The sequence below is a fragment of the Andrena cerasifolii genome, chromosome 10 (genome assembly GCF_050908995.1).
Source record: "Andrena cerasifolii isolate SP2316 chromosome 10, iyAndCera1_principal, whole genome shotgun sequence".
Classification (NCBI taxonomy): Eukaryota; Metazoa; Arthropoda; class Insecta; order Hymenoptera; family Andrenidae; genus Andrena; species Andrena cerasifolii.
The window spans coordinates 9,337,970-9,361,138 of NC_135127.1; the positions used below are offsets into that span (position 1 = coordinate 9,337,970).

Below are 23,169 nucleotides of genomic sequence, written 5' to 3' on the forward strand. Positions count from 1 at the left end.
AGGAACAAAGTAACCCCGATTTACGGCGCGGAAATGAATGGGGGTTACCTGCGGATTAGCCTGAGTCTACCTTTCCCCGCGAAACTTCTCGAACGGATAAAGAAGTGCCATTTCTCTCCCCTGTCCCTCTTTCAGGCACCTGCATAGGACATTTTTAAATTTTCTTAAATACCCTCGATTAATTAAAGCCTTCTCTCCTTTCAGCATGAACATGGACCCGACCATTCGCGTGACAACCCTGTCCGCGACTCTGGGTCAGCTCTTCATGAGTCTATCTATATTCGGCTGCCAGCAGAACTTCGTGCAGAGATACTGCAGCATGACTAGTCAGCGCAAAGTCGTTAAGTGAGTACCAATTCGACTGAATATCCCTTCGTCGCCGATCGTTATGGTGGTTTCTAAGAGCAGCGAGTGTTAGCGATATCACCAGCGGCGGTGGTCGTGGTGGAAACATCGGTTCTCGTTAGATCACCGAAGTTAAGGATCACGGGGTGGTGTACTGGGGAAAGATGGGTGACCGGACTGGGACCATCTTTTTTCACTCGGTGCGCCACTTGCTGCTGGGACGCGAAGGAGAAAAGGAAGGAAAAATGAAAAAACTATAAGCTTGAAACCGCCTGTTTAAACACAGGAAAACAATAAAAACAAAAATTAGCGGTATCACTAAAAATTCCGCGAAAGAACTAGGAGAGAAAGATTTATCAGAAATCTACGCCGATTCCGTCTGAAATTTCTCCTGAAATTTCACGCTCCCAGGGCACGCGTGAATACTGAAGTCTCTCAGCAACCTGAGTTCCCCTGGTAGGTAGGGGGCCGTCCTTAAATTACTTAAGGGTCATTTTGGCGAATTCGTACCCCCTCCCTCCCGCAGTATAAGAATTCCTAAGATTTCCTTCTTACGTAATATTTTTTACACTTAATTTCTCCAGTTATTAAAATTCTTTTAAAGGTTTACATAATTCATTTAACTCGGTTTCGGGAAATTTAAACTAAAACTACTGTTCTGGAACATTAATGATAGAATTTGTATTTATTTAAAATTAGGTTAAACAATATTACGTAAGACGTTACCTGACTCCCCTCTTGTAAGAAAACGTAAGAAATTCGCGACAATTCCCCCCAAAAAGCTTTACGTAATTTAAGGATGACTCCTAGGACTTCGAAGCACTCGTGGTATACGTAATGACTTAGATAAACCAACGCGGTACAACGTGCCACTATTAACACCGAGGCGTGCAAAAAACCTTCCGTCTGGAAACGGTTATCCGCCAACGGAACTACTATGGAAACACCCCGATTCGTCGATCAAACGTAATCGTGAACCATCGTTTCGCCCCGATTTCCCAACGAACCCCGATCGCTTCCCCTCTGTTTGGCCAATCTTTAACTGGCCCCCGCCGCGAGGATAAAGAAAATAGCCCGGATAGACATCCCGCGGACCGTGAAGAGGACGCGTGTCGCATTCTCGAGTGTCCCGCCGCCGTCAGAATGAGAATTCGAGTTGTTGCCCCGGAAACGAGGCGTCGAGGGTGCGCGTCGAAAGTTTGCCGATCACTTAGTCGTCTTGTACACGGAATCGACTGTTTCCCCTCGAGCTAGACGACAGGATGAAATCCTTCCTGGGGTGGGCCAAAGGAAATTCGGACTCCCTTCTTTTCTACTTCGTGTTTGATTTCTCCCACTTTTCTCCTCTTGCGTTCTCCGTGGAAGGGTGAATCGCAGCGCGTGACTCGAGCGGTCGACGGGCAACGTTTCAATTAAGAGGTCAATCGTGCTGGGAGAGAGGAACTCCTCGGGCGAGTGAGTCATCGTCACGCTGTCGTGAAACGCGCAATTTTTGCATGTAGCCTATTATCTTATCCGTTATTATTATGATCCAACGGCATGCGTTGCGTGACGGGCCGTGATAGCTGCTCACTCGGCATTAAATTATGCAAATTCTGACACTTATCTGGCCGTTATTTTCATCTTTTTGATTGGCCAGTAATCGGTCCGCTTAATCCGCTTTTCCCCTTCGATTACCGGAATCACGGGACAAACAACGTCCCTCGCGCCGATCGTTTCTCGATCCCACGCCCATCGATCGCTCCGTCTAATGTCCTGTATCGGAAATAAGATGCAAGCGAGCTACCTGACGACTATCATCTTTCACTGTCGCGTGCTCGGAACTTTGCTAATGCGCTCTCGGCTGACGGCGTAGTGCCCTCGCTCGTCATTTCGGGTACGTTGAAAATCGTTAACGCGGCGTCGCGTCGTTTAGACAACGGAAGCTGAAATCACTCCTCGCGGTGTCGTGTAACATCGAATGAGATCACCGACTACGGGCGTCAGTCCTTCGTGCACGCTCCGCAGAAGCGTCAAAGGGTTAAATTATTCTGAAAAGGCCAATTTAATGTCCATTTTCATTCAACGTCGCGGTAACGAAGCTGCGCCGCTCGTTTTTCATCGTCTAACACTCGCGATGAAATAGGACACCCTCTACGCGTTCGCGTCGAAAATAATTCACGAGGTTCCTTCCTGAGAGGCGCACAATGGGCCCTAAAGCGAGAAGAGTCGAAAGGAGGGAAGCGTATACGAATCCAGCGGCTCGGAAAATGCGCACGCGGGTGTGAAAAAAAATCGCAACTCCGTCGAGCTCGCGCGAGAAAGCTCGATACAGTAGCGTCGCTGCTATTGTCGCTGGAGTGCGCGAGTTCCGAATAATGCAGCGAGCGGATCGACGGTTAGACGATAGGTCTTTATTACGCTGTAAATCCGAGGGACGTCACGAATGACACCCGCGTCCAAAATCGATGTTTATTGGAATATAATCGCGGCACGCCGCAACAAAAACCTGGCGCCTTTGGCAGAGAAAAATAAAAGCGGCGCGTTAAGTTCCGCCACGCTTCGCTGATGCAAGCAACCGCGGTTTTGTCGTCGTTTCGCGACGCTATCGCGCGGATTCCAAACCCGTTTCGCCAGCTCAAGTGTTTTCAGATAAAATTTTTATCGCGCAAACGTGAGGAAAGGAATGGAAACGCGGGTCAAGTCGCCGTGCGTTCCAGAGAACGATCCTGCGAATGGAAAACGAAGCTCTGTACCCTCGTGCATGCCACCCCCGGTTTACATTACGATCTGGAAACCATAGCCACTCGATTAATCGATGGGGAACTCTATTGATAACGCGAGGTTCTCTCTTGTCCTGAAGCGTAGTCTTGCCTTTCTGCACATCGACGAGGTGTTCGCGGGTAGAATCCTCGAGTGCCTCCAGGTTCGCGAGATTCCGTGTGCAAGTCAAGTTACCACATAATCAATGAGTCCTTGGTCGCGACGGAGGGGTCGGGGTTAAATGGCGCGTCGCCAAACTTTTAGTGGTAGATACTCGGCTAAGGTCAACAGTGTCGGCTCGGCCATGCGAGAGCGACATAGGGTTCGCGTTCCTAACATCCATTCCCGAGGGTTTGGGTTTCTTCCATTTGTAACACTAACGTAAATAACGATCGGACGGCGAGGGTGTGAAGTATATATCGAAGTGGAAGGTGGTGGAGGAGCTATCGGGCACTCGTTCTCTCGATTCTTCTATCGAAGCTGCCTACTGACATGTGAAATTATGTTCCTTTCAGGACAATGATGGCCAACATGCCGATAATGTTGGTCCTGTTCTCGCTGTCCTGGGTGGTGGGTATGGTTATCTTCGCCAGCTACGCGGACTGCGATCCTCTGACCCTTGGCTACATCTCCAAGTTCGACGAGATCGTGCCTTTCTACGTGGAGGACAAGTTCCTGAACTTCCCCGGCCTGCTGGGCCTGGTGATGGCCACGTTGTTCAACAGCGCGCTCACGCTGGCGGTCTCGAACCTCAACTCCCTGGCCACGGTCACGTTCGAGGACTTCCTCGGCCAGATACCCGCTCTGAAGGACCTGAAAGATAACCAACAGCTACGGTTCATCAAGGGGATCAGCGTTATCTACGGCGTGCTGATAGTGGGCGTGAGCTTTCTCGTGGCGATGCTGTCGGGAGTGATCGAGTCGTCGATGTTGATGACGTCGGCCACCTCGGGCCCCCTGCTGGGGGTCTTCCTATTGGCAATGCTGGTACCGTGCGCGAACTGGAAAGGCGCCGCGGCTGGGATGGTCTTCAGCCACATCACCACCTTGTGGATCATGTTCGGCCATCTGACATTGAGCAACAACGTGGAGACTCTACCCCTGTCCACTGAGAACTGTCAGAACGACACGTTCTCGCCGTGGATCACCCAGCCGGGCAACGCGTTCTTCTCCGTACCGAACAGCACGGTCTATCAGCCGTTGACGAGCGCAGCCATCAACGCGACCAGCGTGGCGCCGGCCATGGGGCCCATCGAGTACCTCTACAGCATCACGTACATGTACTACGCCCTCATAGGCAGCATGTCGACGGTGATCGTGGGCATCCTCGTCAGCCTGATCACCGCCGATCCGGAGGAGGACATGTACGAGGCGCACCTGCTGCACCCGCTGGCGCTGAAGATGTCGAGATACTTCCCAGGCAGGCGGAGACTGTACGCGAGCAGCACGCGCCTCCAGAACGAGCAGAACACGGCGAACGCGACCTCCTCCTCCTCGGTGACCTCGATCGCGAATGGCGCGGAAAAGACTGCCACCCTCCAGGGGATCGTCGATGAGAATGGGAAGCTTCACATCGACAACGGTTACATCGGGAAGCTCAATGCACTTAAGAGCGTCTCGCTTAACGTGACCAACGAGGTCAGCAAAGGCACCAGGCTGTGAGGCAGGCGTCGGTCGTTGCTGATTCGCGAATGCGTCCACGATCGTGCTCGAAGACCGTGATCTAGGTATTCTCCCCTATTCCTTTCCATCTCGTAGTTTCATATGGTCGGCGAACTTTATCGGTTGCACTTGTTAATTCACGGGTCCGCGGGAGGACTTGGCACGTGAGGATTGTAAGTACAGCTTGCCGGAAGAACGGAAACAGGGATACCCTTTTTTTTTATTTCCTCTGTTTCATTGTATCGTTCTGGGATGATGTATGATACTGGGCGTCGTACTGTGGAATCACCCTGTAGATGTAGCTGAGCGATAGATATATGGACTTACGAATCTGTATATTTGTAGTGGGTGGTACTTGGGTCTTGATCAGCGGGAGAGTGTTGCAGAATGAAAGTGTTTGTTTTAAAGGAATAAATGTTACGACTGACACAGGATTCTTTCAGGCACGATGCTGTAGTTGCGCGATCTCCAATGACACTGATCGCGAACTTACCTTTTATTAATTAGACAGAAAGGTGGCACGTTCTTTCGACTCAAGCTATTAGACATTGGGCATGATTTTTTGTGCTCCTTGTTATTCGAGGATCGTCGGCTACAGAATCATTCGTGGGAGAGATCGTTTGTCACGAACCTGTTGCGGGTGATCTCAGATTTAAGAGTATTCCTCTCGAAACGTTCGAGCACGACGTCACAGGGTAGACACTAGTACAAAGACAGGCTTCGTGGAGCCGCTCGATGAATGACATGCACGTGCATACGACGGTAGAACGAATACACACGCGTATACTTAATGAGAGTGATCGCGGTAAGTTGATTCCAGGAAGGATACATTCGCGCGTCTCGTTTCGAAGAGTCCAAGGACCTCGCCCTGGACTCGCGAGGGGAGTGCGCGATGCACGAATCACCGATTTGGCTCGAGCTTTACACATAGTCGACGCAACACGAGGCAAAGTGGCCCGCTGAAAATGTCACGTGAAAGTGAGTTCTGCTTCCTAGTTTCGTCTACGTTTCGACTGGCTCTATGATTATGGATCCAAATCGGTAGGTCGTGCCCCGTGCACTCTCCTCGTCACTCAATTTCCCAGGATCTTCCCGAGCCAGTATACCGGTAGCGGCAGAGTACAAACGGTGGCATTTATTGGTGCACGGGGAAGTGCTACGCTGCAACTACCGCTGACTCGATTTCACCTTTCGTTTCCTTTCCTCCTTCCCCGAGTATTCGGGGGTTGCTCGACGGCCCCCTTTCGATCGCTTCAACTTCGTGCGCGGAACACTTAAGGCGACGTCGTTTCGAGTTGGCGAAACTTCATTGACATTTGCGATCCCTTTGTTTTTATTCGCAGATCTGCCATACGGCCGCTGCACGTCATACGTGCACGCGCGTGAAATACTCATTATTTAAAGTCGGGCGCGGGATTACCGGGGTTCCTCCGAGGGACTCTGCGGGGGAGGGGGTTTAAACAGAGGGACTATGTGCCAAATTACTTTTTAACTCTCTGTTCGAAAGACGATAGAAGAGGAACTAAATGCTGGGACATCGGTGTCGGTTTTCGGGATTGAATCGGGGAACCTTCTGCGTTGCGTGTGATTCTTTTTTTCAAGGAGATTTGTCATCTGCCTTTGAAAGACTAAGTAGTGTAAATTAAACATTAACATTTGAACTTACTTAACGGCGGGGGAAACGAAATGTTTGATAAATATTCTCCGTGGGACACGGTGCCCTCCACCGCCCCTACGTTAGCGTGTAACTAAAGTATTGAATCGTGATAGGATCGCGAGGAGGAGGGTGGATGTTCACGCGTCCATTGTGCGGGACGTGCGTGGAATTGCGAGATGATAGAGCGCTGCGAGGAACTCTATGCGTGTGCCTTGCAGTTTTTACGATATTAGTCAGTTTTATACATCGTAGATTAGGTATTATTTTGATAACGATAGGGAGTAGCGACGTTGCTGATGTAGACTACGAAAGATCTGTATGGAATACTGTGAATATTTATTTTGTTTCTCTTTGCATACAAATATATATCGTTTTGTAAGTGTTGCGTTCAAGAATGCAGAGTTCTCCTTCTCCTTATCACGAGACGTTCACCGATCGATCGAAGATTGGACACTCGAATTTCCTGGTGTGTAATTGCACTCGAACCGTTGCTATTGATCGTCTTCATTGAAGGATTAGATAACATTAACACCCGTTCTCACGGTTCGAGCCCCTTCAATATTCATTTCTTGCCACGTAACAGAAATCCGGTCGATCGAATTCCTTCGAAAATGAGGCAATGATTAAAAATCAACAGAGACCTATCTGTAGGGTTAATCAACGCAAATACAGATCGAATCCAGTGGCCAGTAAATTGGATAAACATAGCCGAAGTTGACCAAAAGTTCGCCACCGCGGATCTATTGCCCGCAATGCTCTCGATAAATTGGAACTTGTAAATTCACTGTCGCGATTCAGGTATCGAATCCGATGCGGTTTATCGGAAGGTCGACGTCGAAACTCCTGGAAACCAGCCATTCGTCAGAATCGCCCGGGAACTTGTTGGGCACTTGGAATTTAACCACGTTATTGCACTGTTGGAATCTTTCACTTAAGCACGTAATAAATCGAGGCCACTGCATGCATAATACTGCAAGATGGCTTCGGGAAACTAATCAAAAGAACATAGATTAAAGAAAGAAAAAACACAGAATTTTAATACAAATAATATAATAAAAGAAACACATAAAGCAATATTGATAAATGAAAAGTACATAAAGATTTAGTCACCTGTTGACATGATCGCCGAACAGGTGAGCACTGGCAGCGCTGTTACCATTTAAAGGTCAGCTATCAACGAAACCTGTAATCTTCAGCAGGGCCGGCGCGAGGATGGTTGGCGCCCTTATGCAAAAAAATGTTTGGCGCTCCCAAATTTTTGCACTTGTTTTCTGTTTAATATATTTTGTCCTTAGGAGGTACAATAAAAAGAATAATTACATTTACAGTTTGTTTAAGTGGGAGTTGGATTCCTTTATTACTAAGTGCGAGGTATACTTTTTTAGCGCCCCCTTCGGCTGGCGCCCTTATGCGGCGCATAACTTGCATAATGGCTTCCGCCGGCCCTGATCCTGAGCGTTGTCAGTGAAGTGGTGACCTCTGAAAGCAACTGATCGCCAGATATTCACCAGCCTGAAAGCGAAGAACAACGGATCTGAGCAGCGGAGATCGATCCAGCCTGAAGCACGTAGCGAAGGGCGAGCATCGATTCGTCGCTGCTCTTTTCTCCTCCGCCCGAGTCCGAGTGGTTTCGGTGTCTCCCCTCGACGTGAAGGATCGCCGTCTCGCTTCCCACGATTTCCCGATCACGATCGACGGGGACGCGGAGTCGAATCGCGAACTCAAAGCGTGCTCCAGAGCAGGGGGAACGAGAGGCCGATCTCGAGAGAGCAGATACGAGACTGACACGACGTCGGTGACACAGTGTGGCTCATCATGACGGTGGAATCGAGGTAAACGTGTGGCAAACGTGAATGAATGCCCATGTGAACGTTGTACGTTGGTCAGGGCTCTGTGAGAAATCTTTGCCATGATTTATTGGGCACTCGAATTGGAAGTGGACATATTTTACAATTAGCACGTGATGCAGCGATGTTTGGACTTAGGTTTCGTCAACCCCGAGGTGGGCAATTTAGTCACTTCAGTTGCAACTGAGACATCAGGGAAGTAGGAGCGACTAAAGGATCCTCCTCGTATTTTGGGAACGTCCAATAGAAGCTGTTAATGTTCGAATGAAACTTTCCAACCATTTTCAGCAAAATTTTAAGCCTCCCTTGAAATTCTTTAAATTGGACCTTTACTGTAATTGCGACGGCAGAAACTTCGCGAAGGAAGCCGCGAGGAATCTCCCCGTTCTTCGGTGGAGTATTAACCGCAACCGATTCGAGTTAAAAGCTGGAAGGTAGAAGTCGATGGAACCATCAACGTCGGCGTTCAAAGCGATATCCTTCTCCGAACTTCGGCGATCAGATACGAACCTCTTGGAACATAAATCCCGCGTATTTCCTGAGTAGCTGCTGTTGAATGTCCCCCGGATTTACCATAAGCCGCGTTTCGAGTCGTGCGGTTTTTACAAATATCTCGCGGTCCCCATTTTCTTCCTCCCGTTCCCCAGCGAAACTTTCGGAGCATCGACGCTCCGCGTTCCACCCCGAACAACTGGCTACCCTCTCGCGGAAAGAAGGAACCGAGCTCCAGATTGTTTTTCGACGACCCACCGCAAAGAGCAATCTCAATTTCCCCCTTTAATCGGCCGAAACTTTGGGCGAAAGAAATCGGAAACGGCGCTTCCCCGAGAATTACATCGGGAAAATTTCGCGAAAACGCTCAGCCGCTTTTTAAAAGGATTCCAGTGGAACGAATCCCGCGAGGCGCTGTTAAACGCGTCCTCGACGTTGAAAGAAAGTTTCCCTGGGATATTTTCACGAGCCACGAAGTAGCCTCGCACCCGAGGGGCGTCCTTCTGTGCAAACGCGTCCTCATACATGACGATGGAGACGTTCAACCTTTTCGCCCTGCATTTCTGACGTCTGTGTCTCAGTTCGTCGATCACGAACGAGACTCTCAGCTTCGTAGAATAAAAGAACCCATCTACCGAGTGGAATTACTTCCAGCTACCCCGTAATGTACTCCACCCTTGCGCTTTGATTTTGAATTTGCAACCCCCTAGCAGTCACCGCCAAATACTCGATCACCTCAACGAAGGAACTGACTTAAAAATTTATGTTGAACGTCAGTGTCAATCGGTCAGCCACCGAATAATAATTCGCAGCGGCCAGGGGCGACAATTATCAGACGGCTAGACTAACGCAGTTTGGGTCTCATTCCAGATGGATGCCTTGTCAGCTGAAAATCGAGGTGAATATATGCAGCTGCGACTACGATGGCATAATCCTGGTGTCGGGCTGCGCTCCGGGCTTCGACGAACCGGAACCCTTCAAAACGGTGCTATACAGCGCTGCCCAGATCGATTCCGCCCTGGGCGTGATCGGCGCGGTTTTGCCCATCAATTTGCCCGCGAAAAGGCTCATTTACAGTCCAACCGGGCCGCTTAACATGGATTACCACGACGTGCGGAGCTTCGCCGAGGCGGCCACCAAGGGCATACAAAGGTAAATCGAACAATAGATTGATATATTAATAAGTATGCACGAAAGAAGACTCGTGCACGATGTATAACTCTCCACTCGTCTCTGATTCCTCTAAAGCTGTTAAAAAACTCTCACGCAATCATCAGTAGCATGATATGCTCTCTCGCCAAATTTACAAACGTCTTACGATATCTGGCTTCGCAAACACAATCATATTCTTATCTTACCGACGTTCAAATATTTTCCTTCATCCTCCGTGTCATTTAAAGGATTAAGACGACAATGATATTAAACCTGTGGAAGCCCACATGTGTGTAAAATTAAAGGGGAATGCTAATTTAATGTGCTAAAAATATAGCAAAATTTAGGATTTTTTTTTGAAGAACCTAGTATTTTGATTTATCTGTAATTTGGCCCATGTTTTTATGCATCCTTGGAGAAATTACTGTTTTTTTAATATTCATTTTTAATAATAAACGTAGGAGTTATGCGTCACGCCGCGAAAAACTCGTCGTCCGCTGTTGTGCATGATATTTACCTTCCAGGTAATCTGAAACAGAAAAATGAAACAGCGTTTTACTTTGTACATATGTAGATTGACTTTGATGAACCAGAATACCGCTAATTTCTATACTTCTTTTGTTACGCAAGACAATTGTCGCAAAATTGGATAGTAAAAATGAAAGGTTCAGACCTTTGAGTTTGAAAACTCTCCACACTGCTCGATAAATTTTTTTGTTTTTTGCTGGTTCATCAATTTCAAGCTACATATGTATAAAATAAAACGCCGTATCATTTTGCTGTTTCAGATTAACTGGTAGATAAATATCATGCACACCAACGGACGATGAATTTTGCGCGGCGTGATGGTCGATTATGTATAACTACAATATTTATGGTTAGAAATTAATAAAAAAAAACCTGCAGCTTCTTCAAAGATGCATCAAAACATGGTCCAAATTTCAGATGAATTGAAACGCTGGTTTCTTAAAAAAAAAATCCCAAGTTTCGCTATGTTTCTAGCGCAAAGAATAGGATTCCTCCTCAATTAATTCTCTTCCAGACCCACTTGTCTCTTCTGCAAGCTCATTTCATTTTTCCTCCCATAATTTCCTATATTTGAGCACTGTGTTTGAATCACCCCTGGTAGCCGGTCGCAGATCAAATGTGCCCTGCACGCTGCCCAGCAGTAATTAATCATTACCCAGGTCTCTCTTAATAATTAATCGCTAATCGGCGCTCTCATCGATCCCACAACTCGCTGCTGTATTTCGAACAAAAACTGACAGCCGGCAGATTAGTCGGGGATAATTCGCCAGTAATTGCTTATTAATTGGCGCACACGCCGTGGAGGGGGCCGTTGCACGAGGGGTCATTACACGGTCACGGATTACTTGTTTGTCGAATAACGAAGGAGATTCTGCCGGCTGGATAACGCGGTTAAGTTCCCCGTATCCGAGGGCGATGGCGAGGGATCGTGGCAAAATGTTTGCTTTCACGGAAAAGGGCGAGCATCGTTCTGCAAACCGAGGCTTGATAACTGAATTCAACAACAAACCGACGGCTAACGAGCCGCGTGAGTTTTCGGATTACGCGATTCCAGCTGGCGGAAGGGAGCTTTAATTCGTCAGAACAGCGTCCAGCTACATCCAGTTTCAACGCACGGCTGATATTCACCGCACCATTGACTTAAGAGTATCGCGTAGCCCTTGTTCTCCCGCGAGTAGTTTGTAGATACGTTTCCTTGAGGGTGGCTGGAGGGCCAGATTCGGTGGTTCCTCGTTGCCCGTTCAATATTTATACGAACATGCAGTGGAATAGTTAACCTCGAACCAGGAAAGTACTGGGCATTGTAAGAGAGCGGCTGAATGATTCATAGAGGCCATGTGTATTTATAATCGTTGCGGGAGGGGCAAGGTTGACTCGAGAGACCCTGATAATAAATTTGGAACGGACCGATGGGAACAAAAATGCAGGGAAGAAGAACAGGGACAAGGATTGAGCAGGGAAAAAGCACCCACGATCAAGAGCATTCGATTTCCATTAATCACGCGTCGCGAACAAGAAAAGCATCCTTCGCCGTCCTCCTCTGTTTCGTCACTGGGCCAGCAAACGGGAGAAGAGGAATTCCCGTGCAAGCCGCGTGTCCGATTCCCTGGGAATTCGGTTGAAAAATGAAATTCCGCGAACAGCGAGGGGTATCCTCGCGAGGATCGTGTTGCTGTGCTGTCGTGATCTTACCCCCGAAGGATTCCGCGCATACGTTGGCGACACTCGCCGGCACGACAGCCGCAATACCGTGGACGAAATGAAGAGGAAGGAATAACTTTCCGTGGCTGCGCGATGCCCGTCACTTCGCCCCCGAAATTGGTCGCGAACTTTTGATTCCGTGCTCTGTCTCCCAGCGAGGTGAAACGATGAAATCTCCACTCGATTTTCGTTTATTCGCCCGGGGGAGACGGCACAGGGGAAGTAACTGTATTTCGAAATCTGTTCGCGATGTTTTCGGTGTAGAATGAAAGACCAGGCATTCGATGTCGTTTCGTTTGCCTCTCGCTTGAAAAGCTTCCCATATCCCGCTTTGGATAGATCCCAATCGTTGTGGTTCGCGCTCCTTCTTTTGCTATATTTGTTTTTTGAAGACAGAGAGTCTCCAGGCTCAGGTTTCGACTATTAAAAGCATCAAAGTCGGCGCGCAGTCAGTACTCGAACCAAGCTTTCGATGAAACTGGCTGCAATATCGCCTAAACGTGGAAATTGTATTTTGGAAATGCGTGACATTAGCCGGTGTCGGTTCCGGTGAAATGGTCTGATTCTGCTCGCAAATTGATGGATATTGAGATTGATCGTAACTTTCTCATTTCGCGTAGGCTGACATTGATGTACCGTATTTTTTCCTCTCCTTCAGAGGATGCTCGAATTTCCCTGCCCGCGAATCACGTATTGTGCTCGATTCTAATAATCACCCACGCGCAAATCCGTCAATCACTAACGTTATCTCCATGAACAGGGCACTGAAGGCTGGCGTCAGATGTCCCATGCTCGCTCTCCTGCCGGACATCCGCTTCGAAAACGTCGAACTTGTCACGCTTCTCGGCGCTCTGGAAGGCCTCTACGTCGTGAGTATCAAATTTTCACCTTGTTAATAAAACGACACAGTCGCTTACAATATCCCAAAGGGTCCCCGTTTCTCAAATTTACCTTAAACGTGGGAGCAGCGTCGATGCAAATTAAAAAACGGGGGAAAATCGAAGACACCCTACACGGATCGAACGCCCTCGGAGTGCGGTGCAGCCGAAGATGAGTAACGTCAACGTCGCTGATAAACGCGCGCCGCTCAATTGTAGGCAACACGGCTGGTTAAAGCGTTCCCCAGATAGTCGGTGAAATTGTGGCCGCTGAAGCGCCATTTAAACCAATCAAACAGAGACAACGGTAACAGAGGGGCCGGCTACGTTCGCAGAATAGGAAGCCCCGTTGGCAGTGTTTGAAAGGAATTCAGGCCTGGCCCGGTGTTTCGGCACGGCCGGGTCTGATTGCCCGATCGACTCGTCCGGGTTCGCTAAATCGACCTAAATCCTGCGAGCCGGCGGTGGCCGGACCGAAATCGCCCCCGGCATCTTAATCCATAACTAATGACGCGGGTGTGCGCACGGAGTCACCCCATTACATGAAACGATAATACTTGGCAAACTCTTGGTCAAGCTGCTCAGTTAGTCGCAGGATAAACGATCGACCCTGTTCCATCGCTACGGATACACTTCGTTATCCCCTCGATGATCGACGTTAATTAACACGCGGACATTAAGCCAGAAAAGCTCGGCTTCTGTCCCGCTCCTATCCTAAAGGACAAGGCACGTGAGATGTGGCAGTATTTTCGAAACTACTGGGACGTGCGAGGAATTGGTTGATTGAATTAAATTGATTTAACTGTATCTTCGATATATTCGTTGATTCCAGAGGAAACACAGGACCACTTGTTATGCTCCACCCTGTACGAATCTTGAAAGTTTCATTCTCCGCGGAGCAGATGGCCCACGCACCAGTTCGGTCGCTGTAATATTAAATTAGATTTACTTCATTCCTTCCTCCCCAAGAATTTTACTCTCTTCTTTCCTACTCGAGATCTCGGTGTACGCCGGTCTAGATAATTTCGCGACGAATATCAAGTGTCACGGCGTATAAAATACAAAGCGTTTGGGTTCGACGACATTTTGAGTAAACAGCGGCGCGTGACAGGTATCAGCAGCGCAAACACGCGGTCAACAGAGCTATTAAACAACACCTGTCAGCGGCAGCGCCCACGCAACCTGCGGCTGATGGATAAGTGTGTCTTACGAGCGGAGACCTGGCCAATTGCGCGCGGCCATTGTTCATCGTCGTCTTCGCAGCTGCGCCCTAAACGGTTTGATTTGACGCGGACGATACCAGAAGTGACCTGACAATTGGAATCGTCAGTGGAATACCCTGCAGGACAGATTGCCTCTGAAGTAACGGCGCTTGATAAAAAACGAGACTCGCGAAATTCGTAATAACACATAAAAATTTGAACACTTATTACCCACCGCATGCTCCTCGATATTCAACTCATAATGTACCGAAGCTATAGTTCTCGATAATCGACGAATTCTTGAGCAATCCCTTTCGCGCACTCCGCGGACATTACTCCACGAGTCTGGCCCCAAAGTAGATACCTCGCCCCGATTGAATTCTACATCGACCACAGTTAATAACGAGATCAAAACGCCGCCCGCAGGAGAGCATCGCGCGATCCCCTCCCAGGAAGATGAGCGATTCCTCAATAAGCTAGGCACCGGCGCCAGTTAACGTTCTCGATGCACCAGCCCGGTCCATGGCACATTCCCCAAGACTTTCATCCCTTATCTTCGAGACGGAGCTCGTCTCCGCGTGCTTCGGGGCTGTAACTTTAAGACCCCTTCGATGCACGGAGGGGGATGAAGGGAGGAAGGAGCGCGTGCCTTTTCCACGATGAACAGCATCGGGAGCAGAAGGAGGATGGGGGTGGCAGGGTGGCGTTCCGTCTTGCCAAGAGTAGCGGATGCCTCGCGTTCCTAAATCCTGACGGCCGTCGGAGCGACCTAATTAGCGAAATACTCGAGGACCCTGCTCTGTGTCTGAACCATCGACATCGAGCTCGTTCCTTCTTTCGTCAGCCCGCACTTCCTCCGCCGTTCAGCCGCCCCTCCGCCCGCCCGCCTCCTACGGCGGGTCTCGCGAATACAGGGCATCGTTTTCCAAATACCGGAAGACGCCCTCGGAATTCCGACGCCGCGTAATCGGAACGCCGTTGTGAACGTCGCCTCTTCGTTTCGCCTCTTCCGTCCCGACTCAGCTTCCGTTTCCTCCACCAGCCTCTTTCTCTCCTCGCTTTCGCTCCCTCTCCACCCTTCAGCTCTCCACCCCCTGTCCCCCCCATCTTTCTGCAACGCTGTGCCCTCCTTTTTCTTTCGCATTACCTCTTTCCACCGTCTACCTTTGTTTCGTTCTGTTTCGCGACGCTCTTCCCCTCTTCTTTGGAACGTGAAAAGAAGGGTGGATAATTTTGGGTTGCTCGGAGCGCGCCGTGAGATTAGGCGCTCTTCAAGATTTCGAATACTCGCTGATCCGTTTAAGAAGGACGCCAGTGGAATTGGAGGAAGTAGACCAAGAGAAGGGCACCGACTCAGTATCCCTCGGGTTGCAGCAACTTCCTTAATGATTTCTTCTACAGTAGCTCGACTGAAGGACGAAAATCATTCGAGACTCTTATTAGCTCGCCCCGCATTACCCGCTAAACTGCTACAAAACGTTGCCCAGTACTCGGCGGGCTCTCAATGCGATACCTCCGCCTATATACAGCTCTGAACTATTCACCTACTTCGAAATAATAGCTATCGGAGGCGGCGTGTATCTATATACAAGGCAGCTCCGATACGAGCAGCGAATACATTAACGCGGAACTATGCCCGGCGCTCGGATAACGAAGGCCTGCGAAATCGAGAAACGAGGGATTCTTTGATGCCCGAAACTTTCTCTCGCCCCCGAAAAAAAAAACGGGAAGGATCGAGGAACGCGGTGGAAAATTCAGACTTAAACGGCAACGCGTGCTCGGCGCTTTCAACAGGAACATTGGGGGTGGAAACGGAGAGTCTTTCGATGGGAAGTGTGGAGTACTGGGGGTATTAATTCAAAGAGAGTCTGTCGAATAAAGCACGCATAGTCGACGGGTGGTTTAGCTCGTCGCTTATGAAGCTGCGATCCAGTAAGAGGATCATTCGCTTTAATATTTGCTGTACAGCCAGCCAACAAAGCCGCTAAGAAGCTGCTCTAGAAACTCGGCTAGAGCTTGGCCTATGTTTTACGCTAGAAAAGCTAACTCCCATGGGTTCGTAAAATATTCTCGAGGACCTGGTGTCGCGTAAGAACTCGACATCCTGCGATGCTTCTCCCAGGAACTCTTGGGACTACATTGCTCCCAATCCTGTCAATTTTTAACGCGTCTCGGATACACGATCAATTTTCCTGTTCAGCGATAACAGGCATCGTTATTGTTCCCCTAATTGGGGAGACGGGGTGAAGCGTACACTTCCTTTTATTCCGCAGCATCTGCCATGTTTATCATGCGCTATCCTTCATCTCCAGTCGCCAAAGAGGAGGACATAATTTGAGTCTCGGGCCTCTAATGGTAATTGGAGGACCGAGGAAGGTTACAGGCTGTTCCAGAGAATGTGGGCGTACTTCGGAACACAAATTCAGTAGACGAAAGCAATAAAGGAGATCTGTATGATTGTTCGACAGCCTGTAGCTTACCAAAAGTGTTACACAGTGTTACGTTTTTCTTTCGCAATTTAAATCTTTGCGCTCTGCCTGCCCAGCCGCTGGAGGTGCGAGAGATATGCCCGGATCGTTGCTACAAGGCGTGTCAGCTGGCCGTCTGGAGTCCGATTTGCAGTAAGAAGCTTCAGGGTATCGTGAAACTGGCCTCGGCCCTCGAGAGCGGAAGATACGTCGCGAGGGACATCGGTAAGTTCTTTCCCGTCCGAGATTCCTGTTGCTTTATCGAGCGTAGTCGCCGAAGAATGGCCCCAACTTCCGTTTCGCGTACGTCCCTCCGAGAAATAGGACGGGAGAAAGAAAAATCGCCCGCGGCTGTCGGCTCTTCTCCACTAGCAGCTGGTCGAGCGTGAATCCCCGACGCCTCGCGCCTCTGCCTCCTGTTGAAACGGTCCTGCGAGCATTCCTTAACCCGAGACTCGAAAGTTTGATCGAGGCGATCCTCCCACCGCCACGGTCTCGATACAAGTTCAGCGAACGCGGCCCTGGAAAAGTGGTTTGTCTTCGAGCTGGCTGGTTATTCGTCTGTTTGCGGCCTCCCGACGATGTTCACCGGGCGGGGGGATGTTTTACGACGCTTATATTTGTTTCAATTCCGACGCGAAGTTCCCGGAAACTTGCTGAAAAGTGCGCAAGAACGCTCCTCGCTGCGGAAACTTCGCCGCGGCGGCTGCAAAAGTCGCCCGCGCTGGTGAATTCCCGTCAGCGAACAACGAATGATACTCTTCACGCCGATCAAACAGTCAGATAGTATTTTCGATTTAAAGTAATACCTCCATTTGTACACAGGCATAATCAGCCCGACTCGTGTCTTCGAATTAATTAATTCGAGCCAGCTGAATTCGTTCGGTGGCGACAGCTATTCGGGGCATCCGCGTTGTTCCATTTTAGAAGGGATCCTTTCAAGGCTCTCCCTCGCGCATAGCTCCCGTTTCGCCGTAAATACTGGCAGAATTCCGAGTTTCGCATAATCTCACGACAGACGATTTTCCACAAACCGTCAGCCGAATTCTTTTTTCTCGTCGCCACGGTTTGACATTTCTCCGCGTTCCGCGCGGGAAAGGGGGGACGCAAATTTTCAGGTCGCTCCGCTTCCACATTTTCTCAAGAATCTCGGGCGTTTAATTAAGCGAGAAAAAGTCGTGTATATACGTTTCAGCCGCGGCGTTCCGCCGGGGCTCTGTCGTCCCGTGCATTTCCTTATTTCACTGTGGATGCACTTCCCTCCACTTACGAAATACGAAGCCATAACGCCGGGGGACTTGGGAAACGATTACACTGTGCTCTTCATCGTTAAATTCGACTATTCTGCAATTACACCCCCTCCTCTGACCGACTGTGTGGCTTTGGCGAAACCATCCAGAGGCGATTCATTAATCATCAGCTTGAATTTCTGAAGTATGAAATAGGGCTGCTTGAATCTCGTTTGAGCGAATGAAAGGGAAGGATGTTAGTGAAGAATGTTGAACGGCAATGTTGGTTGGAAATATGTAATTACAGTTTCTGATGCTAGAAGGCTGAGCATTAAGTGAAAGAAGCCCGCGCTTGGTCAGCCGCGCGCTCCGCCCGAAGTGAATATGGATTACCTACGTACCTTTTAGTTTTTGCACGAACCTGAAGATTTCGCGAATACGTTTCAGTCAGAGGTGCACGATAATTGGCCAGCGATTCGGTTTATCCTCATTTACCGGTCATGGAATTACACAGGAAAATGGTCGTACAGAGAAAAGCTTCTTGTAGAGGAGCGCCTGTAAATTCAAATTTAATCCGAAATCTCGCGGCTCGTTACATCTCATCCCGGGCAGCATCGCATTATCATTTATCTTATTTTACCGGGGAACGAGAGAATGTACGGTGGCGGCGGTCCGGCAAGCGTCGAAGAAAGTACGTGGGTCATTGGAGAAGTTTCGAAGCGTGAAGAACCCGTTGCGCCACTTTTATTTCCCGACAGGGTCGCTTCTCAATTGAATGCGCTTTTGCGATTCCTCTTGCCGCGCCGCGGTCTCCGTTCGAGAGAAATTTCCGCCCCAGGAACATTGCGTAAATAATGAAAGACTCTTGCATTATTTCGATACGTTATATCGAAAGGCACAGGAAGCTGTAAATTCTCTACTTCATCTATGGCCCGACAAAGATATTACTGTCTTACATCCCCATAATGACTCTACTAAATCTTGAATCCTCTATGGATACAATCGAGCCAACCCTCGTTGCATTTCCATTGGCAGCAATAGCTCAGCCTTAAGTTCCCCGTAAGAATCAATTTCTTATGTTGTTCGCGGCGAGGGGAGCTTGACCTCCCATTTCCCCGAGTAATTTCAATCGATCCGCCCGTAGGTGGTGCGGACCCCGAAAGAATGGCGCCGCCAAGGGTGGAGGAGTACCTCTCGGAGCTGTTCTGCGGCTCGAGCGTGACGATGCAGGTGGTGTCCGACCAGGACACTCTGCTCCAGGAGTATCCTTTGTTCGCGTGCGTGAACCGGGCGGCGTCAATGATCCCCCGGCACGCGGGCAGGATCATCTTCCTGACCTACGAGCCCCCTAATCCCGCCTGCGTCCTGGAGACGGTGATGCTCGTGGGAAAGGGTGTCACTTACGACACCGGCGGCGTCGACATCAAGATCCAGGGTTCAATGTTTGGTATGTCGAGGGACAAATGTGGGGCGGCGGCGTGTGCTGGATTCATGCAGGTGCTTTAATATCACAGACGTCATAAATCATCGTTAAGTAATGCCGTAATGCCATCTCGAGGCGCGGCAGCCTCTCGCGACTCCGCTGGTCCCGTTTCCCTTATTCCGCGGTCCCTCGATCTAGTTCAATTCGCAGCACCCACCGGCGAGAAACCGCCAGCCGTGACACATTCGCGGAACAAACACACGCGGCGTACCGAGACCTATTGTTATAGCGCATACAATAACTCTATAGATTTAATATCGAGCGCTTCAACTCCGCGGCGATTAACTAGTCAATTTGATTAACGGGATTACGGCCACGGTTCCGCGCCCCGATAGCTTCGCAACGGTTCATAGAATCCTGTAATTTAACCCGTGTCATCTGGGCGAAGCTTGTGACTGGCCAGAGGAACTTTATTACAATTCAATTACACGGTTGTCCGTGTTGTTTGCGATAGAAAAGGCAAAGTATTCGCGGCAGATTGGAGTGACAGGCTGCGGTCAGAGAAGTATTACGTAGGTACCTATCTATGAACTGCGGGAGAATTAGGATTATAAGTTGTCGGAGCTGTAGGGACAGTAGTCGATGTCAGTTAGCGCAAAAAGAAAGACAAATGGAGTCGTGGCGGCGCGTGCACCCCCGGCCGGGAGTCGTGGTTTATCGCCTCCGTTCCCCCTGCGGCGAGCTAAGAGAGAAATCGCGTCCCCGCAGGTGGTGAATTTACTGCAGCCGCCGACGGTTAAAGCGGTGGCGGCTTTGTGCGTGGTGAGGAACAGCGTCGGGGAGAATTCTTACGTTTCCGACGAGGTGATCACGGCGAAATCCGGGGCGAGGGTACGTGTCGGGAATACGGACGCGGAGGGGCAGTTGGCTATGGCCGATGCCCTCTGTCACATCAAAGAGATGGCTCTGTGCTCCGTTAATCCGCACATTTTCACCATCGCGACGCTCACCAACCACGCGGTGCTGACGGCAGGTCGAGGATACTCGGTAGGTCCACGTTCCTACGCGTTTCTGCTTTAATCTCTGCTTGATCAAAGTCAACTACTATGCCCTGCAGCGTGGCAGATACTTCACATTGGTCTGGAACCACGGGGCGAACCATACAACTCGATCAAGTTCTTTTCGGTTGAAATAGCTTGTGCTCCGAGAGGTGCTTTTCGAGACCTTCGAGGTCAGTTTAGAAATAATGGCGATCGAGTCGTGTGGTTCGCATTGAGCAGACACGAGGAGTAATATGTTTGCTGGTCCCATGTGAATTCTTAAGGGGTTAAGCCACCTTGGACGACGCACAGTTGTAGTCATCTTCGGCAATTTTTTTTAGGGAGATAATGAAATAGATGGAAAATTATATGTGAAATTGTTAGAGTATAACTCTCGACGGAAAAAGTCTTATTTTTCTTTCATACAAAATGGCAGCGATAGAGCCGTGTTCTGCAACATCTTGCCGAGTGACGTTTTCCATGGTCTTCAACCTCACGGCTATACCGTTTGACCTAGAACAAAGAACTAAGAAGTTTCATTTTCTACATGCCAAAAACTAAAGAAGTACATACCTACCTTGCGATATCTTGAACATATTCTTTGCAATTGACAATTTGATAAAATCGAAAATGCACTTTTTCTCCTCATGTTCACCATTTCGACACAAATGAATGTTCATGGATATCCATATGTACGTCTTTAGTTTCAGGCATGTAGAAAATAAAACTTTTTGGTCTTTTGTTCTAGGTCAAACGGTATAGCCGCGAGGTTAAACACCCCGGAAAACGTCGTTCGGCAAATTTCGCGTATCACGGCTTTACTATTCGACTATGTGTACGAAAAAAATACGGCTTTTTCCGTCGAGAGTTGTACAATAGCAGGTTCATATTGAATTTTCCATTTATTTATCGATCCTCCTAAAAAAAATTGCCAAAACTGACTATAACTGTGCGTCGTCCAAGGTGGTTTAATCAACTAATTGATGTCTTACGTTGAACGGTGTGCTTAGATCGCCATGGACAACGCTGTCGCGCGTTTAGTCAGCAACGTAGAGAAACTCCAAGCGTCTGGCGAGACGATGGGCGACCCGTTCGAGATATCGAGGATACGCAGAGAGGACTTTCAGGTTCACACTGGTTTAACAGAGGGGGATGACATTCTCCAGTCGCTGAACAAGCTGAGCTCTGTGACGGATAGAGGGCATCAAGGTCCATCCGCTTTTCTGATTATGGCTTCCGGTCTGGACAAAGTACGCAATCCCTTCAAACTGTAATGTTTAGCTCGTTTCTAGCGCGCGAAGGATGGATAGCTTCCAGCACAGCACTCGGTCAAAAGTGCGCACGAAATACTGTGACTTGGACGTTGCGAGGAGCGCTGGCGATTTTCCCGATCTACCAACAGGTGCCCCAGTTCTCGAGAAATCGTTGCAGCCAGTGAACGTGAAATTTGTGCTCTGTCATAGCTTTGCAGGCTCGTGGCTCCTGGGCTGACGACTCCATGGCTGTTTCCTTTCTCCATGCGTGGCGCAACACAAGAAAGTGTTCTTGAAATTTATCGGAGGTGCCGCATCAACCCTGGATTAGATATCGAATGATCCTATCATTTTCCTGCCCGCACGATCCGCGGTCCTAACTTTATCTTAATCTATCGACGAGACCCAGTGCAGCGATAGGGATGCCCTTCAATTTATCTTGCAGCGAAATCAATTTCGCTATCTCACGCGATCCTCGTGGCACCTCAATACCTCTCCCAGCGTTCCGTCGCATCTGCCCTTCGACTGCATTCCACGCGGCGGTGTTGCTACCCCCGCGAAAGAACGACGAATTCTTTGTCTACGATCAGCTTAGCTCAAGTCCCGCGAACTGTCGTTAATGGCAGATTATAAAGCTTCTCCATTGCAATGACGTTTAAAGCCTCGCGTACCCGTCCTCTCCTCTCACTCCTCTCGCATCGATTGCAGCACGGAGCCTGTAGCTGTTCACCCTTAAAATATACGCACATCGACTTACACGGCCACCTGCCGCGGCCACATCACCTGCCCTACAGTGGCAACCCCGTCCTGGCGCTGGCCTACTGCTACGTCATCCAGGGCAAGTGTCTCACAGTCAGGAACGACCTGCCCTTCGAGATGCAGTACGTCTGCGAGGTGGACTGCAAGCCAGTGTGCCTGCAATCCTGCCAACCCTGCCAACCTTGCGCCGTCCCCTGCGAGATCAAGCTCCCCTGCACACCTGGAACCTGTGCTTGCTGTCCTCCGTGCGTTCCTTGCCCTCCATGCGCCCCGGCACCTTGTGACCCATGCTGTCCACCGCTCTGTCCACCCACTCCTCGTGCACCTTCGGCGTGTCCGCCTTGCCAAGGTGAACCGGTCTCCGTCGTGGACCCCGTGTGCTTGCCGAATGTTCAGAGGGGTACCTGTACCTGAGGAGACTTTCTTGGATGGGATTCTGGCAATAAAGCGACGTAAATAATGATTTTAGAGGTTTTTATTTTCTATATGGATCTTCTGACCCGATTAACCGGCTACTACAACAAGCAAACTTATATGCTGATGCAGTTGATTTCTTTCATGGATCTGTTGACGTATTAAAGAGTAAATTGCACAGAATGCTAAGAGCCAACGATCAAAATAGCTGGTAATCCGTTAACGCGACAAAACTAAAATTAATATTATAGTATACACTTTTAATTCCACCCCTCACTTTTCACTTCTATTCTATTTTCTATGTATTTCTATTTTCATTTTCGTTCTCATTTTTATTCTCATCTTCATTTCCATTTTCATTTCTCATTACTCATTCT

General features: G+C 49.2%; 2 protein-coding genes across 3 annotated transcripts in view; both read left to right on the forward strand.

Annotated features, from left to right (window-relative positions):
• LOC143374377 (sodium-coupled monocarboxylate transporter 1) overlaps positions 1 to 6,785 on the forward strand; it is a 32,205-nt gene extending 25,420 nt beyond the window's left edge. For both annotated transcript variants that reach the window (XM_076822499.1, XM_076822500.1), the window contains exons 6-7: positions 205 to 345; positions 3,603 to 6,785. In XM_076822499.1, the coding sequence (XP_076678614.1) occupies positions 205 to 345; positions 3,603 to 4,749 (1,288 nt within the window). In that variant the 3' untranslated portion in view covers positions 4,750 to 6,785. The remainder of the gene's footprint in view (positions 1 to 204; positions 346 to 3,602) is intronic.
• A 1,075-nt stretch (positions 6,786 to 7,860) lies between these two features.
• On the forward strand, positions 7,861 to 22,850 carry LOC143373790 (putative aminopeptidase W07G4.4). Its single transcript, XM_076821341.1, has 8 exons — positions 7,861 to 8,238; positions 9,616 to 9,897; positions 12,887 to 12,995; positions 16,752 to 16,899; positions 19,048 to 19,400; positions 20,095 to 20,373; positions 21,377 to 21,616; positions 22,328 to 22,850. Exons 1-8 carry the CDS (start codon positions 8,222 to 8,224, stop codon positions 22,790 to 22,792), a joined length of 1,893 nt encoding a protein of 630 aa, XP_076677456.1. The 5' UTR covers positions 7,861 to 8,221; the 3' UTR covers positions 22,793 to 22,850.
• The last annotated feature ends 319 nt before the right edge of the window (positions 22,851 to 23,169 follow it).